Here is a 19397-nt window from a genome sequence, read left to right on the forward strand (position 1 = left end):
AAAATGTCTATGTATTTTTATGTGCATTGTTCTGAATAGCTGTATTTTCATATGCAAGTTTCATCAATATTTTTTTCTCCAAGCTGTTTTCCATTATGTAGTTTTGCTCTTCCTAGTATGCTGACAAACAGATGCATTTTTCATGCACTTTCTCCTATTGTATAGATTTAACTGAGATTTGCACTGGAAAACATGGAAAAGTATCAATATTAATACAAGTATTTTCAGTGCATATATTAGTTCAATAAATCCAAGTTAATTTATACAACATGCAAATTGAGTGAAAATCTCATCCATTCCTAACTACACCTATTTAAACATCTTTTTCCATGTTCAAGAAATAACACAAATTCTGAAATATGTATGACAAGAGAAAATTTAGCTACATTGTGCTGGGGAACTACTTCCCAATATGAACCTAGCTAGAAGACAGAACATTTTGATCATCAGGAGGGCCAGAAATGAGATTCTTTTTACATAGGACCACAACTTGTGTAACCTACCCTTCTTTAATAAGGATTGTAGAGTACTCCAGTAAGTTATTTGGGAGGCAAAAGAAACAAAATCAAAATTTGCTGAGGATATATAATAAGCACATTTTAACAGTTAACTATGAAGATTATCCTAAAGGTGAAAAGAAGTAATAAAAGCAATAGCCAGCCCTTGGAGCTTTTGAGGATGAGGGTGTTGCAGTTGGCCATTATGGGAGAATTTAAGGAGTTATTTTAATTCCTTATGCTCTGTATGGAATATAGGGAAATAGGGAAAACCAATCTTTACTTTCAGGCTAAATCCATTAACAAGGCAAAAATGAAAGATTTATCAATTTGTTTATTTATCAAGTTTGTACACTGATGCAATCTCAGCAGCTCACAAGACAAAAAAATATGATAAAATAAAACAGCATAAAAATAAGACAAATAAAGCCCAAATACAATATATGGCATCAGGCCCCTGAAACCCTCCTGAAAAGCTTCAGCTTCTTCCTGAAGGCAGACAATGTTGGCAACAGATGTTGCAACAAAGGTTGGAAACAAATCTCCAGTTTCCCCTCCCTGCTTTTCTGCTAATTCCACTGGCAGAATTGCAGAAAAGGGAAGTTCACAGCAGGCCTACCAGATGAAGATCCTAACCTGGCATTAGGTTGTGTCATACATGTTTCAGAATTTGTGCTATTTCCTGATCATGGAAAAAGATGTTTAGATAGGCATAGTTAGGAATGGATGAGCACAACATGAGTTGTGCAGAGCAGGAATAAGCAAGCTGGGGCTGTCCAGATATTTTGGATTAAATATCCATGAGCCATACAAGATGGCTGGAGCTGAGGAGAGTTGAAATCCAAAGGGTCTAGAAGATACCAGATTGCCTAAATCTGGCATAGCATAGAGTTACTATATGTCCTGGTTTCTGTCTTTGTTTTAATAAAATAATTATAGTGATATAATGATTATCCAAATCTCATTCATATTAGAATCTATCTCAAATAGGCAAGGTAGACAGGTCTTCCCCATCTCTGCATACAAGCTCACGCAGATATGCCTAATGTGCAAACCTCACTCAAACAGGGAATCAATTTCTTTGCTTCCCAAGTAAAAGATATATGGTAGCACTTCCTTTTTAGCTAGAGAGATTTTTTTTAAAAAATGAAATCTTAGCCTCAAAAAGACAGGGTGAAAAATAAGGGCAAATCCAAAAGAAGATCCACTCCAGAACTATGATTTCTGGAAAGATCCATTGAGCTCTACCCAGGAAAGCTGATCTCAGGAAACTGAGAGGTACAACTCTGTCGGTGATTGGGGAGTCTCTGTGGTTTATGGAGAGGAAAATCTGCATCTGTTCTAAGGATTTCCAAGCTGGTTTCTCACAGGAAGGAGCTCTGGTTTGGAATCTCAGAAACTTCCAGGAAAGAAAGGAGTAGAATGAATTGCTGGTAAACCTCTAGTTAAGAGTTGGAAAGCAAGGCTTATCCAGATAACCACTGAACCACAGAATACCAGGGCTCAATAGGTTAGAATATACTATCAGGATTTTATGGTTTTTGGTTTTTGTTTTTGTTTTGGCATGGGAAGGGCTGATCTGCTTTATTGTCTCTGATACCATGTTTCTAGTAATTGTTTCTAGCACCTTTGTGTCTGAAGTTAATTGTACTTGTTCAAAGCAAACTCAGTTCTTAAATTTTGTTTTATCTTAGGGTTTCTGTACTATAGATCTGGGCCTTGATAACTTTTCATGGGAGTCTGATGTTTAATATGCTGTGATTTAATGAACACTAAATACCCACTTGTAATTCTTTGGGGCATTTGCCTAAAATTGAAAGGAAGTTTATTTTTATTTTTCTTATTTTTAATAACATTGATTTTAATTACTATGTAACTTTGTGTCAACTCTTCTAAAAAGGAATTATTTTCCCTGGTCACACAACTCAAAGCTATAAGCAGCAGGATATGATGCTGCAGTGTTTAAATAACAATAAAAGTTCTTGATGTTATTCCCAGTTTATGGCAAGTAAACTGGACCCTTGCCCTAAAGATTTGAACTTAAAAACTGCTTCCCTTTCACACCTGTATTTATGTTCATAAATAAATAAATAAATGGCCATGCCAAAAGGGTTCATCAAACATTTGGAACTTTTATATTTAATATACTTGACACGACTGACTTAGGAAGTTCCAAAGAAAAGTAGTTTCTTCTAATGTACTATAGTGATACCTCCATGATACCTAGGCCTTTGGCTAGAACCCAAACAACTGGAAAATATCCAGTCTGAAAAATATGACATTCATTGAATGAATACATAACCATAATCATGATGTAGATGCTACTACATGCTACACAATGACAATATTTATGTGTATTTTATCTCTTATACCCTAATGTGGCTATAGCTATCATAGGAAATGCATTGTTGGAATTATCTGAAGCTTCATGCATCAAAGGTCAAGAACAAGCATAAGTAATTAAAATTATTTAAGCAGATCATCTGTTAAGGAAATTAGTAAGGATGTACAGGTAATTCAGGTAGCTGAAGAATCATGGAAGAAGATACTGTGACTCTAGGAATTCTGAAATACTTCACTTACAAAGATTAATGAAAATGAATGTTGTCTTGGAATAGTAAAAGCCAGATGCACAAAAAAAATCTTGCTTTTTTCTGATTGGTAAAAGAGAGGATATATAAGTAAGTCATAGGCTTAATTTAAATAATTTATTTTAAAGTACATTCCAAATCTCAAATCTCGCCACACCCAATTAATAGGTTGTGAGGTATTGTTTTTATTATTTTCTTAACTTGAGGAACATTAACAATTTTATTAGGTCTCACTGCTATGCAAAATGAAGATAGAAACTCTTCCTTTGCCCTCTGCAACAGGCAGTTTAAGTGGGGAATTTCAAGACCCTTTGGTCTTCACTGCTATATTTCTATGACCAAGCTGGTCATGTATTATAAAATAATAATGAAATAATTTTACTAAGTGGAGATGCACAAAAGAGAGATGAAAGAATCTTTTATGATTACAAGCAAGAAAATATTTGAAATCTTTCCTATATATGATTAGATTTACCTAATGTTCACAATGATCCAGTTTGCTGGGGATGTGTGGGAGATCAAGGCTATCAGGAAGGAGGGGGTGCATTCCAGGAGGGGAGTAGAGGCAAGAGGCAGCATAGTCCACAGGGGGAGTGTGAGAAGAGAAAGAGATTTAGGATAGCCACTCCCTAGAATCTCACAGGGTATATGCACTAGTGGCTGAAGTATAAATTTAGTTGGCAAGATTCTGTCTATAAGGTGTAAGCAAATAAAGGAACTGGACTGGACTGTTTCATCATTGTTCTTGGGTTGGGCCTGACAGGATGCAAATAAAACATTAAATTATGGTGTATAAAGAGTAATGGCAAGCAAAAAATTAATAACCTTGTGATAATATTCCTTGGAGACTGGGATTCCCTGTTGTTGTTCAGTCGTTAAGTTGTGTCTGACTCTTCGTGACCCCATGAACTATATTGCTCCAGGCCTTCCTGTCCTTCACTGCCTCCCTGAGTTTGCTCAGTTTCATGCTCATGGGATTCCCTAGGTAAGGAATTATGATACTTACCAGCAAAGCCAGATAAGCAGATGCAGCTGTATCCATTGATAAGATCTGTACAGGTTCCATTATGGAGACAGGGGTTGGAGTGACATTCATTTGTATTGACTTCACAAAGCATGCCTATATAATGGTTGGAGAGGGAAGAAAGGCAGTATCTTACAGAATCCAGACATTTAATCAAGACTATAGTTTTATTTGGCATGCTCATGTAAAGTAACTCACTTTTGAGGACATTCTGTCAGTAACATGATTATAAGTTCAACCTGTCATGCTGAAGTATTCTGGAGACACTTTATTATCTGAGCTGTTACAATGATTTGCTAAGAAGGTACAAAAAGAAAGTAGTCTTCAGTGACACTGAATTGATTCTCAAGACTTACAACAGCCAATTTCTTTATCAATTTGTATCGATGAAGAAGAAAAAAGAAATGACAATGAAATATAATAGAATGCATTTGCAGTGACATCAAGGGAAATCTTCCTTCTGTTTTTGTTAAGATAGTAAATGAGTTCTCACCAAAGTAAAAGGAAAATTTCAAATGTGAAAATACATTACTTTATTTAAAAACCTGTGAAATTTCATGCCTTAAGGGATGCTTTTTGGACAGAAATTTCCAGCTTCCCTTGCTTCAATTACTATCACTTTTAGCTCCATTAAATTTTTCTCCTTTGTTCTTTAAGCTCATGACAGCTTAAAGTGTGTGATCAAAGAAATATATAAACAAACAAGCATTTCTCATGGGTTAATGTAAGGAGAGGGCATCATGACCATTAGCCACATTCCTTCAATTCAACCCACATAATAGACCCAGCAGAAGTGCTTGGGGTCAGTGTGAAAGTGGATGTGTAAAGATGTACGTATGTTGAGCTTTTCCATGGGAAAAGATAGGCTAGATTCAATCAGAACTGCCTCTCATGTGGAGTGATTCTATATGCAAACACATGGGTGATACTGAATGCACAGTCACTGTGGGAATATGTCTCTTGCATGTACCCAAGTGGAGGAAATATGATTAGCCTTCCCAGAAGACTCCCACTGAAAAAAAAGGGGAAGCTGACTTCCAGAAATTCCTGCTTGCTCTCTGGACTCCACTCCTCCCTAGAACCCCTTCCCTCACCCTTTGAAGCAGATTTTCCAAGGAACAGAAAGAACTGCAGGAACTGTGAGAATCAAGGATGATGTCCTCCCTCCTTAGTCAGCAGAAAAACTTTACTTGATTGAAGTAACCAAAAAAAAAAAAACAAAGAAAACCCACCACCCTTCTAGCCACAGAAGACTTATACCAGATCCAACCCAATGAACAAAGACTGAGACCATTTGTTTTAAGTTACAGAAATGTATCTCCTGATTTAAAGGTGATTGACACATTTTATTCAGGATAAACATTAAAATGATTTATTTAACAAACACTGCCCAGCAGAGTTTTAAGATAGGAATGGATGAAATGCTACAACAATTCTAGCTTGGAGCAAATTTAACATAACACAAATATTCGAACCTAGTGATAATTATGGTTGAATAAACAAGCATAGAATTGTGCTAATCTTTCCTCCATACAGTTCTCGGGCAGTATTGCATTTTAAAGACTGGTAATTGTAGGTTGACCTCCTAAATCCTGTACCTGTATTTTAGATTACCTTCAAATCCACTAGAGCACAGGCAGTTGAAAGCATTAAGCTGCTCAGTGCAGGTAGCACCATTGTGACATGGATTACTTAGGCACTCGTTCACTTCTATGTCACAGTTAGCACCTGGCAGAAAGGAAAGGATTTTGTTCATGAGAAACATAATTGGACAGATCAATTAAGAACAACTGCAGTTGGGAGGAGCAAGGAAAAGGAGATGCTGTAACCTTCGGAGTTTGAGCTGGAGGAGATTCTTTCCTTTCAGGGAGTCATGATTTCTCTGCTTGCAAGATACTGATGACATCAGTCAGCTTGGCAGCACAGCCTATGATGAGCTCAGCCAGAGGGCTCCTCTTCCCCACAACCCAAATTTGCACACATGTGCAGTCCCCATGGTTTCTGCAATTCATGCAATTTTATGTAGTGCCTTGACTCAGGCAAATTGCATTGGCTGCATATGAAGACACTAAACTGAAGTTCTGGGTCTTTCAGGGGACAAACATGCTGGTATGCACCTCCTCTGGGGCTCACCGGTCTCCCTTTATTGCCTGATGTCTTAATGCTTCAGACAAACATTAAAAAACAAACAAACAAATAGGAAAGCAAAGTTCCAGTCTCCAGAATCACCTTTATTTCCAAGAATGACTCCAGGCCCAGTGGGCCCCATAAACTTCCTTAGAAAATAAAAATAACGGACACCTGCCAATCAGCGCTTTGCTTGAAAGGATATCTATCTGCTTAGAAATAGGATGCAAGTAAACAAGGACAGTAGGAGCATCCTGCAGTTAGAGAAGGTAGCAGGAAACTTTGTGGTAAGCCAGTGATTTGAAACTCATTATGACTCCAATGCTAGTTGTTCTGTGAAATGGCAACCACTCCTTCCAAAGCCATTTTGTAAGCATGCCCATGGCATGTCTTCAATATTCCTTCCAATATCCCACACCTATTAGGTGTGATGCTAATCCCTCCAAGGTTATCCAACCTTTGTGGTTTGTATGCAATTTGTTCATACAATTAGCATTTCTTTGTGCTTTCTATAGGTTCAGGAAAGTGCCACATGTGGTCCCATAATAGATATTTGAACTGGATTATATATGTCATTTATTTGTTTGTTTGTTTGATTTACATGGTCACCCATGTAGTCATACAAGGTTAAAACACACTTATCCATCTAAACCATGATGGCCAAGGTTAAAACAATTCAAACATACCTATAAAACCAGGTGCACAGAAACAGCTGTAGCCATCCAGCTCTTCCTGACAGATGCTAGAAGCTCCACAGGGCTGTGAGAGACAAGCAACCATCTTTGATTCACAGAGTTCACCCATAAAACCTATTCAGTATGGTAAAAGAAAATGTAAATGCATATCAAAACAGTGTGAGGAAAAGAATACTGTTCAGCAAGCTAAAGAAAAAAAAAAGTGAGTGGTATTATCTTTCCAAGTTTTAAGCTGTAATAGTTTAATTATGTTTTTAACTGGATTTTTTTCACTCACATAAATATCACACGTACATAAAATGTTAAAAACATCTCTACCTCCGTAATTACAGGGTAAGAATTTGCAATATCTTAACTGATGGAGAATTTATGTAAAGATAAGAAAGAATGGTCCTTAACCTGCATAAATTATCTCATGACTTAAAAGCAAAACCTCATGAAGCAAATCTAGGCAATCACTTTTTCACTGACAAAGTTAGTATGATATTTGCTTTGTTGCCACAGAACTTGTACAAGGTTGAAGACTGCCTGGATCTCCATAAGTGAGCTTCCCTCGAGTAATGAGTCGCACAAAGAGTGACTCACAAACAGCGACCCAGTAAACCAGAATGTTTATATTCACTGACCATATCTCAAAGATAGTATAGCTAGCATGCTGACCTGGCAGGAAGCGATAAATAATAATAATGACACCCAGATGGGTTATCAAAAACATTCCAACGTCACGCTGTAATTTACAGTGTTTTCCTTTGTCCTGTCTTTGTAAGGTAGAAGGCCAAAGGTATATATGCTGTGGTTCTGCTTTTGCTCAGTGCAAGTTCAGCAAGCTGCCAATGCTTTACTGGAAGCTCATTGTACACTGTAGTTGTTTGCATGCTAAACAACTCTATGTCGTAGTTTCAAAGTGATTTGGTTGCTTTAGTTAAGCCATGTTTTGGCCACAACATTAGCAAGTTTGTAGCATGGGGAGAGTGAAAAGAGAGAATCTTCTCTCTCTCTCCCAATGCTATAGAATGTGCTAACTATAGAACCTAGTGATCAGTGACCTCCATATCTAGACCCTGCCTGATTATTCCTCTAAGAATGTATATTCTGGTTGTTGTTGTGTTTAACCTGGAGAGGTTGATCTGATTCTATTAAATCACCCTTTGAACTGAATCCTAAACAAATCAAGCATCTGAGTCTTTTCAGGGAGATTCAGTGGAGCTTTTGGCTGGCTTTGTAGTCACTCAGAAACGGTTACGTCTTTCCTTTCTTCTGCAGACAATGCTGGAGGGAAGGGACTGAGAGGTATGAATGTTTTTTGGCACCAATAGGAGTAGTTGGTCAATGAACTGCAAATTGATCTTGAATATATCCAAAAATAAGCTTTTGAATCTTCACATGAATCTTGCGCTTTGCATCAGACCCTTCCTAATGAAATGGGAAATAATATCACTCATAGTGTCCTGTGGCCATAATTTATATGAAGGTTCTTTGTACATGCAAAACTGTAGTACTATCTGCATTTGCATGACTGATGCAAAACACAAGATTCATGTGAAGATTCAAAAGCTTGTTTTTGGATATATTCAAGATCAATTTGCAGTTCACTGATTATGCTCATGTAGCCTTTGCGGCAGGATCTGTCTTATAGGAAGTACTCCTCGATCATTTACAGATTATGATCCTTCCTTAGTTATATGTACCCTTAGAGTGAAAAGTTCACTGACTCTTTATCAGTTAATGCCTGACCACCTTCTACAAATTTGCAATATCCCATGTAGTTGTTGCTCTTTGTATCTAAAATACATCAGCAGTAACACTGTGAGATACTTTTCTTGAGCACTGGTTAAAAAGCTAACTGAAAGATAAGGACAAAAAGAAATAATACTTCCCCAGATGGGTATACTGGATATATTCACAGCATTACTCCAGAAAAAATACAATGATCATCATCTTAGCCCACTTGCAGATGATCTCCTTTGATTGTAATAATATGTTGTTAAAACTCTGTACAAGTCACTGTTATTTTTTTTTCCTCAAGTAGAAAGGTGGTATCTGCTAGTAAGGAAAGGCAAATCTGCCCAATTTCACACAACAATTCAGTATACATGAAAAGGAGTGTTTACACATGCCTTTTTTATGATTGACAAATTCATTGATGCTTTTAACTTGCTAGCTATGCAGAGTCATTTGGTGAGTGAGTGGCTCTATAAATTGAAATCAAATGAATAAAGAAGAATGAAACAGGCAGATGTCTTCTCTAGCTGTGACTTCATGAGGCAAGCTCCACTCTTTGGTAATTGCACCACAATGTTACAAGCAAGCACAGGGGCAGAATTCACATAACAACATAATGGCAGACATTTTGTCCCTTGTTATTTTTGTCCTACCCCATTGCCTACAGGTGTCTATGATTGTTAACAAGCAAGTATAGCCTTTTGCTGATATTAAATTTGGCTTTTTGATTAAGCAAAACTTTAACCGTAGAAATATAATCTTAGATCTAAGTCTTTTCAAATCTAGTGTACTTATACATTTACCTACTGTACTCTGGAACATCATATTCCCAGTCCCCTTCCTCCTAATTAATAACACTTCCAATAGCTGCAAAAGACATACAGTTCTACAAATTTCAACAAATTTGGATGGTGTCAGTGCTGTTTTCTGCATAGTTACTATTGTTTCAGGTTTTATAAAGAATCTTATTTGTAGGACAATTGTTTGAAAAAGGAAATGTCTAAACCAGATGAACTAGAAATGTAAGAGCTCTGGAAATAAGTGTTTATTACCTCCAAGCAATAATACTGATTTTTATTCTTGCATTTTAATTCTTTGCTTTTTTTTGGAAAACAAAGGGGATACATAAAACAGATTTATAGTAAAAGAGAAACATTGGGATCAGTTTCCTAACAGAAACCATTAAAGCTCCTAGCAACATTAACTCTTAATGAACATCTTTGAAGGATCTGTCTGTACCAATATATATTCTCATCTTCAAGTATTTAAAGAAGCTTCTTATAATTTAAATGCCAGCTATCTTTTCTTAAGAAAAAGTATAGTAACTAACACTGAATGACATAAAATAAATCAACAAGCACTATAATGAAATTATGTATCAATAATAGGACATTTTCATTCATCAGTAATAAATATGTCATTTAAGCCACCAAGTGACTGAGGTAGCCTATAAATTTCATAAATAAATAAATATATCAAAATCCCAACATTTTCCTCAAAAAATGTTGATTTTTAAAGGCATCTTTTTAAGAAGTATACATGTTGATGTTATTTTCATATGCTGCCTTGAGCCCAAAACTGCATAACATTTGGCAAAGCAGAAAATCCAAAGGATAACTACACTATTATGTGCAGATCAGAGAACATTTTTTAGCATGCATGAACAGATCATCAAGCATTCTCAGCAAAATTATTTGGGAGCGTCCCCAAGAAGTCCAACCATCCTAATTTCAAATGCATGAGAGAAACCAAGATGGGGAAACAATTCCATTCTGAAGCTCTTAAGACATCTCTGTGGCTGAAACACTTTCAAAAAGCTCAGATAAACTATCTAGATCCTTTCAAGAATGGTGTCAGATCTGACTTTGGCAGAGAAATAGTCTTGGTCATTCTGATGGATGATTTCTACTAGGAGAGATATAAGGGAAACATGACCAGTTGATACTCCTAGATTTCTCATAGCTTTTGAGACTATTGATCACTGTATATATATATTTTTTAAATGCTCGAAGAAATAGGAATAGGAAACAGTGATTTCCCCCCTGTTTCTCTGCTGCAGTCAGAATGGAACTGAGAGAAATCTGTTCAGGCCCTTGCATAGCCACATTGTTTTTCACTCTTAGATATTTAATGGGTCACCTTTTACAGGTATTGTTGTGAACATTCTTAAGATTAACAATGATTTCTGCCTCTCCAATAGTGGGGCCTAGGTTATGTAGCAGTTTACCAATGGATATGTAGATTCTTGTTATAATTAAGGCCCTTGATGTCCCATTTATGTTCAGGGTTGAAGAAAGAACATTAAAGCCCTACTGCAGAAATTTGAAGCCTACTATGTGCAATTCTACCCCCCCTCAAAATACATTAAATATTTGTCTTCAGATCATAGCTATAAATAAAGAGTGAGAATGTTGAAGTGTTTGTAACAAATCTGAAACTAAGGAATAAATCTTGTGACTTTGATACATTGATTGAATCTTTCATCAAAGAACAAACTGTTTGGGACATAAAAAGTGTGAGTGCAAGAACATTAAAGAGGTGAAATTGTCCCTAAAAATGCTATTGATATATGCCAAGCAGCAGGTCACTCACAATTGAACATTATGAGACACAGCAGTGATAATACGCTGGCATGGGCCATCACCCAGGGTAAAGAGTTATGGAAAGGAAGGAGGCTAGCAAACTCTATTAAGAAACATGGTTTTGGCAGTAACAAAGGAAGAAGCAAAAAAAAAAAAGCTTTGAAACAGAGCAAAGTGCAGGCCACCAATGTAGTATAGAACGAGCCTCTAAACAATGGCCAGCATATCAGCATAAATATCTCAAGTGGGAAAATATAATGACATGATTAAAATATGCAAAACTGCAAAAAGAATTCAAGAAATATATACAGAAGCACTAAAAGAACATGAATCTGAAAAATATGATTTCTTCACAGGATTCACAGAAAGAAGGCAATGTCATGATGCCTGCCTTTTGGAATGAGATTTCCCCTGACATCTGTGTGACTCCCTTCCTGTTGGCATTCTGTAAACCTTTGAGGACCCAGTTGTTCTCCCAGGCCTTGGGGTGGGATGGATGGGGCCCCTTGTTGGGTGTATCTGTTATCTTTGTTTTTCTTTATATACAGTGCCCAGATACCATCTAGTTTTTGGCTTCTATTGGTTTATATGGTATTATTTGTGAACTGTACAGAGTCACTTGGAGTTGGGTGGTGTCTAAATTGAATTTTAAAAAATTAAAAAGTGTTGAAACAATACCAGCTAATGGGATCCCCGCTGACCTGTGTTCCAATATCACTCTATCATTTGGAAGTGATTACAGGGCAGTCCTTCCTTAACGACTACAGCAGGGACCAGAAAATTTGTTGTTAAGCAGGATGATCATTAAGCAAGTCACCACGTGACCGGATCTGATTTTATGACCATTTTTATGATGGTTGTTAAGTGAATCATGTGGTCGTTAAATGAATCATGTGATCATTAAGCAAATCCAGCTTCCCCAGTGGATGTTTTTTTGCTGGAATTCGCTTAACAACCATGTGATTTGTTTAATGACCATCATAAAAAAGGTCACAAATTGCAATCACATGACCACGGGGTGGTATGATGATTTGCGATGATCATAAGTATAAGTACAGGTTGTAAAGCACTTTTTCTGAGGCTACTGTAACTTTGAACCATCGTTAAAGGAACATCATTAAGTGAGGACTACTGGTACAACAGAATAAAGTCTAAACCAGAAGCTATATTCAGTAACCATGCATCTAAAATCATAGACACAGAATACAATAGCCATACTAGGTGGCTGGTTCACTTTGAAATGGAAAGGCACCTATATGATACAAAACCATTTGTAGTAGAACCATATCCATAACCACCATGAAACTTATGAGATATAAAAGATACCTAAAAACTACCATTATCAACACAATATTATAATACTAAAACACTAAGGTCTTTATATGAAGGTTTTTAATATTAAGACAAGCACTATAAACTGTGAATTGAAAACAGAATAGAATATAAAATTGAATAGTATAAACACTAAATGATTAAAATAATTAAGCATGAGACAAGAACATAAAGTATATTAAGAATGCTTTAAGTACTTTACCTGTTTTGCAATTCTGTGTTACTTCTAAAGGAAGCCCACACATGTTTCCAAGAATAACTTGGGTACTATTTTGCTCCAGGAACATGATAGTTCTATCTGTCTGATGCATATATGTTATGTGCAAGTCATTTGGATTGTTCTTTGAATGCAAACAATTTTATATCTTTCCACGTGAAATAAAATTGATTCAGGAAACCAATCACAGTCCTCTGGATCACAGTACTTAAGAGAGGACTTATTAACACTCAGCCAGGGGTACAGTGACTATTGCTGGCATTTCAATGATATGAGGGTTGTAAACCAGGTAAAGATTCATTAATAGCAGATGCTTTATCTAGAGAATGGTTGTCAGCCCTTCAGGGTAGGCCATGTCAAGAAATAGCACAGCAGGGATGGCAGGAATGCTTTATCTATCTGTGTGGTCATTAGGAGTTGACAGTGACCTGATGGCACATAATCAATCCCCCCCCCGCCCCCCAAAAAAGTAGAGTAACGGAATGTTAAAATATTATCCAACCTTCTTTCCATCGTAACTAAACAAAAACATGATGGTCTTATTTGAGTTTTTTCCTCACATTCACCTCTTTTTCAGGACTGAGCAACAAGAAGAGATGAAATGACACACTGGAGCCTAATGATAGATGGTATAAACCAGTAGCCATGAAAAAAAAAAAAAGCACCACTTGGGTTTTCAGAGACTTTAACGTAAACCTAGACCTCCTTCTTTGGACAGATGAGGAGAAAAGTTCTTTGCCTTCAGCGAATCTAGAAATCATGACTGCTAATGCAGGACTTCCATACTCTTTTTTTTTTTTTTTTTTTTGCATTCAAAATAACTGGTTTTAGGTCCCTGAATTCAACCCGCTTCTTCTCAGATGTACTATAAAGCCAAAGACAGATTAAAAACACAACCTGGAAACATTCTGATCTCCTATCTGTTGTATGTCACTTTTCTATCTTGACTAAAGAATACAGAGTTATTCCTTTATCATTAATAAGTGTGCTAATTTGTAAGCCAGCTATACTGAGCAAACAGCACTCTGTCTTTGGGAAGATGAATGGAATAAAAATGATTTCTTTAACTAAACTGATTTGCTGCAGGCATTCATATCTGGAAGGATTTAGTTCCTGAAGACACAGGAATAACCTGCAGACATGATGGTAGATCAACATATAACTTTATTTATTTTATTTATTTATTTTATTTTGTGTGTGTGTGCGTGGAGATGAGGGGAGGGGGGTGGAAATTACACATGCATATGTGTAATTTTCCCTATGAGCAAACATCAACTAAATTCTTCAATACTAGAATTGTAATATGCTCAGTTAACACATTGTGTTTTGTTAAAGGTATGATGTATAATGCCATCCTTTCAATATATTCTACTGCAATTCATACATCTTTTTGCAACAAGTTATTCTCCTTTAATCCCATTGCTGAAATAATTTATAACACAAAATATTCTTAAGGACCATTACAAGTGTTGATCATTGATAGCCACATGGAACTCAGGGTCTTGAATTCTTTGATATTTCAAGTAAAAGGATTGAATTAGCTCACCTTTTGAAAGTTCAGAAGCAATTGCCATTTAAGTAGAAGATCAGACATATAGAAATAAATTGTATATCCTCCATCTTCCATTAAAGACAAGCAGAAACTTGCTCCTGATTTGAAAGGCTGCTATTCATTGAGGAATATATACATTACCATAATAATAGAGAAGTAGTTATTATATATTTGAATTCTGTCAGCATGGAAGAGCAAAAAGACACTGTTTTTTATGAGAACCATCAGATACTATGAATGGCTACCCAATTCTTTTTTTATTCCAAATGTGTTTGTTTATTCATGATATGGACAGACTTACAAGCTCTAATATTGGGTTACATCTCCAAAATCTAAAGCCCTAAAGCCTAATGCTAGGTATCCATTTTAACCTTAGCAGTTCAAATTTGATATTAACTTCTTAGCTGCTTATGGAAAAGGCCACTATGAAATGCAGTTATGGCAAGATTATCCTACAGCCACTTGCCCTGCTTGAAAATCTTTTTCTTTAATTAATCTTAATTAAAGTTAAGGTTAATCTTTCATACTATCTTTTTTGAGTGGCAACTCATTGACAATAATTTATCTGCAAGGTAAATACACACACACACACACACATATATATATATATATACTGATGAATAAAAGTGAGAAAGACACTGATCTGTTTTTATTCTTCTATATTGCAGTGCTTCATATACCAGAGGAATATAGCAAAAGCCTTCTGATAAAACTATCTGATGATCATCTACAATCTAGAGGGTACACTTTTTCTGTTCCTGAACCTCTACCTCATTGCTGTTTCTCTTTACAGTTTTGGGGTTTTCAGTTAAATTTTATGCAGCTAAAAGCATTTTATAATAGATTAGAAACCGTACCACAGCATTTGAACACATCCTGGCATTTCTAAACAGATGATATCTGATCTTCTGTAAATGAAAAAAACGATGTTTTTTTGTTTTGGTCTTTTGCCCGAAGAGCTGAATTAGAATCAAAGAAGGAAACAACAACAACGTTGATAGTAAGAGTGGTTAAGAAAAAGCTGGCTTTAGTTGTTAGGCCAGTAGCAAATCCTAACTAAAAAGAAGACACAGAAGTGAATTACAGTAGTAGTTGTCAGACCAGAAATAGAATAGAGAAAATAAGAGTGGAAAAAAGACAGATGTGAATTATTTTGTTTTAGAGGAAAAATCTGAGGCAGGCTTAAATGGTATAGTGCACTTAATGCTTTCCCATGTACTATTTACACTAGTGAACAGCTGTACCTAAACAGCCTACAAAACCAAAGGAGAGCACTCTAATTGTTGAACAAAAAAAAATTGCTTTGTTAATAGTATTTTGCACCATTTCTTATACCTGGCAAAAAAATCAGCAGTGCACCATGTTGACTGGTTAACAGAACCTGAGCATATTTTGGATACTTATTGAACATCTCAGGATTTCACTAAGTACAATATATATTGTGCAGTAGAATTAAAATGAATGTTATAGGACACTGTAAAAAAATGGGAGTGCAGTTCAGCAGTTAGAACTGCATTCATTTCTGTAAGTTAGCCACTGACAAATAGCTTAGTCTTAAAACTTTCAGCAACAGTTCCCTTTCAGCTGGAAGGAGAGAGTAATTTCTCTCCGGGACCGCCTTTCATGATGCATAGGAACAGTTTTGAAAACCACCCCACACAATAAAATGGTTGCCTGAATGGCTAATTCACGAGGCTATCCAAGTCTCCAGTATCCAGCATATAGCAGTCTTCTGTTTCTAAGCTATTGCTATTTTAACTGCTTTTATAGAGCTGCTTGCATTTTCAAAATGTGCCATGAATTAGATTTATGAGCCATAACATACTATGCATTTTCTGGGAGAATGACACTGAAAATAAACATTACGGGACTTTGCACAAAATATGACTTTGAGCAATAAAAGACCTGAGATGACATGATCAAGGTTAAGAAGTACTTTGTTTTGAAGAAAGTGATACATTGGTATAAATCTATTCAAGCTGCAATCTTAAACCTACTTATTTAGATGCAGCTTCTACTGAACTCACTGAGACTCACTTCAGAGTTGACATGTATAAAAGTGCAATGTCACTATCTAAGCATACATCTGAAAACATCCTATTATAAACAAAATGTAACATATTAAGAATCCCTAATTTATCGCTGAATAAATACCTTACTTTCTTCATTCTGCTTATCATACATTTATTGATTGCACATATATTTTTGTTATTTTATACACTATTCTGCTAAAATCTATATACAGATTAAGAATGTGCCAGTTTTAATTTCCTTGTGGAATACTGTTATCCTTCAGGTATTCTTATGATGTGTTATTAATACCATATTAACATTCACTGAATGACATTGAAGTGCCAGGTTCTTCACAGAACATATGATTTATATGTATGTTTTACCACTAACTCTGGAATGAATAGTTGTCATCATAGCCTAAGTCTAGGCTAAATAAGAGAAAAATAAATAATGAGAAGAGGGAACCAAAGTCCCAACCATGTATGGTAAGAGACAAGATCTGGGTTTTAGAAGGGAGGGAGAAGGGCAGTTAAAGAAAATGGTTCAGTAGAAAAAATGACTTAAAATGGAGAAAAAACAGATGTTTGGGGATGAAGAAAGAGTTACAGTATCTGAAGGGGGGACACAAGTACCATAGGACCTAGTAAAACTGGATTGTTGTTGTTGTTTAGTCGTTAAGTCGTGTCCGACTCTTCGTGACCCCATGAACCATATTGCGCCAGGCCTTCCTGTCCTTCACTGCCTCCCTGAGTTTGCTCAGTTTCATGCTCATTGCTTCAGTGATGCTATCTAACCATCTCATCCTCTGCCGTCCTCTTCTCCTTTTGCCTTCAATCTTTCCCAGCATCAGGGTCTTCTCCAAAGAGATCTCTCTTCGCATTAGGTGGCCAAAATATCTGAGCTTGAGCTTCATTATCGATCCTTCCAATGAGCAATCAGGGTTGATTTCCTTTAAGATTGACTGGTTTGACCTCCTAGCAGTCCAGGGAACTCTTAAGAGTCTTCTCCAGCACCACAGTTCAAAGGCATCAATTCTTCGGCGCTCGGCCTTTTTTATGGTCCAGCTCTCACAGCCATACATTACTACTGGAAAAACCATAGCTTTGACTATGCGGATCTTTGTCGGCAAGGTGACGTCTCTGCTTTTTAATATGCTATCTAGGCTTGCCATAGCTTTCCTCCCAAGGAGCAAGCGTCTTTTAATTTCATGGCTGCAGTCTCCGTCTGCGGTGATCTTGGAGCCCAAATAAATGAAGTCTGTTACTGCTTCCATTTCTACCCCTTCTATTTGCCAGGAATTGATGGGTCCAGATGCCATGATCTTAGTTTTTTTAATGTTGAGTTTCAAGCCAGCTTTTGCACTCTCCTCTTTCACCCTCATCAAGAGGCTCTTTAGTTCTTCTTCACTTTCTGCCATTAGGGTGGTATCGTCCGCATATCTGAGGTTGTTGATGATTCTCCCTGCAATCTTAATTCCGGCTTGTGATTCTTCCAGCCTGGCATTTCTCATGATGTACTCTGCATATAGGTTAAATAAGCAGGGTGACAGTATACAGCCTTGTCGTACACCTTTCCCTATTTTGAACCAATCGGTTGTTCCATGACCGGTTCTAACTGTTGCTTCTTGGCCCGCATACAGATTTCTCAGGAGACAGGTAAGGTGGTCTGGTATTCCCATCTCTTTAAGAATTTGCCACAGTTTGTTGTGATCCACACAATCAAAGGCTTTTGCATAGTCAATGAAGCAGAAGTAGATATTTTTCTGGAACTCTCGTGCTTTCTCCATGATCCAGCGAATGTTGGCGATTTGATCTCTAGTTCCTCTGCCTCTTCGAAACCCAGCTTGTACATCCGGTAGTTCTCGGTTCATATATTGCTGAAGCCTAGCTTGTAGGATTTTGAGCATAACCTTGCTAGCATGTGAAATGAGTGCAATTGTGCGATAGTTTGAGCATTCTTTGGCGTTGCCCTTCTTTGGAATTGGAACGTAAACTGACCTTTTCCAATCCCGTGGCCACTGTTGCGTTTTCCAAACTTGCTGGCATATTGAGTGCAGCACTTTAACACCATCATCTTTTAGTATTTTAAATAACTCAGCTGGAATCCTGTCATCTCCACTAGCTTTGTTGTTAGCAATGCTTCCTAAGGCCCACTTGACTTCACTCTCTAGGATGTCTGGCTCAAGGTCAGTGATCACACCAGCGTGGACATCAGGGACATTAAGATCTTTCTTGTATAGTTCTTCTGTGCATTCTTGCCACCTCTTCTTAATCTCTTCTGCTTCTGTTAGGTCCCTGCCTTTTTTGTCCTTTATCATGCCCATCTTTGCACTAAACGTTCCTTTCATATCTCCAATTTTCTTGAAGAGATCTCTAGTCTTCCCCATTCTATTGTTTTCCTCAATTTCTTTGCATTGTTCATTTAAGAAGGCCTTCTTATCTCTCCTGGCTATTCTCTGGAAATCTGCATTCAGTTGCTTATATCTTTCCCTTTCACCCTTGCTTTTCGCATTCCTTCTTTCCACAGCTATTTGTAAAGCCTCATCAGACAGCCATTTTGCTTTCTTGCATTTCTTTTTCTTTGGGATGGTTTTAGTTGCTGCCTCCTGTACAATGTTACGGACCTCCGTCCATAGTTCTTCAGGCACTCTGTCTACCAAATCTAATCCTCTAAATCTATTCATCACTTTCACTGTGTACTCACAAGGAATATGATCTAAGTCATACCTGAGTGGTCTAGTGGTTTTCCCTACATTCTTCAATTTAAGCCTAAATTTTGCAGTAAGAAGCTCATGATCTGAGCCACAATCAGCTCCTGGTCTTGTTTTTGCTGTCTGTATAGAGCTTCTCCATCTTTGGCTGCAAAGTATATAATCAATCTGGTTTCGGTATTGACCATCTGGTGATGTCCATGTGTAGAGTCGTCTCTTGTGTTGTTGGAAAAGAGTGTTTGCTATGACTAGCTTGTTCTCTTGACAGAACTCTATTAGCCTTTGCCCTGCTTCATTTTGTACTCCAAGGCCAAATTTGCCTGTTATTCCGATTA

The 19397-nt window shown here is 36.9% G+C and overlaps 1 protein-coding gene across 1 annotated transcript in view; it reads right to left on the bottom strand.

Moving 5' to 3' along the window:
- LOC148217038 (uncharacterized) overlaps positions 1-19397 on the bottom strand; it is a 47500-nt gene that overhangs the window by 15753 nt on the left and 12350 nt on the right. Inside the window, exons 2-4 of the mRNA XM_088150284.1 lie at positions 6926-7048; positions 5727-5840; positions 4095-4208 (exon numbers count right to left, since the gene is read on the bottom strand). Of these exons, the coding sequence (XP_088006410.1) occupies positions 4095-4208; positions 5727-5840; positions 6926-7048 (351 nt within the window). The remainder of the gene's footprint in view (positions 1-4094; positions 4209-5726; positions 5841-6925; positions 7049-19397) is intronic.

Source organism: Python bivittatus, unplaced genomic scaffold, assembly GCF_059951505.1.
Source record: "Python bivittatus isolate LINGU-HERP-01145 unplaced genomic scaffold, Pbiv_v1 ctg000020_np1212, whole genome shotgun sequence".
Taxonomy (NCBI): Eukaryota; Metazoa; Chordata; class Lepidosauria; order Squamata; family Pythonidae; genus Python; species Python bivittatus.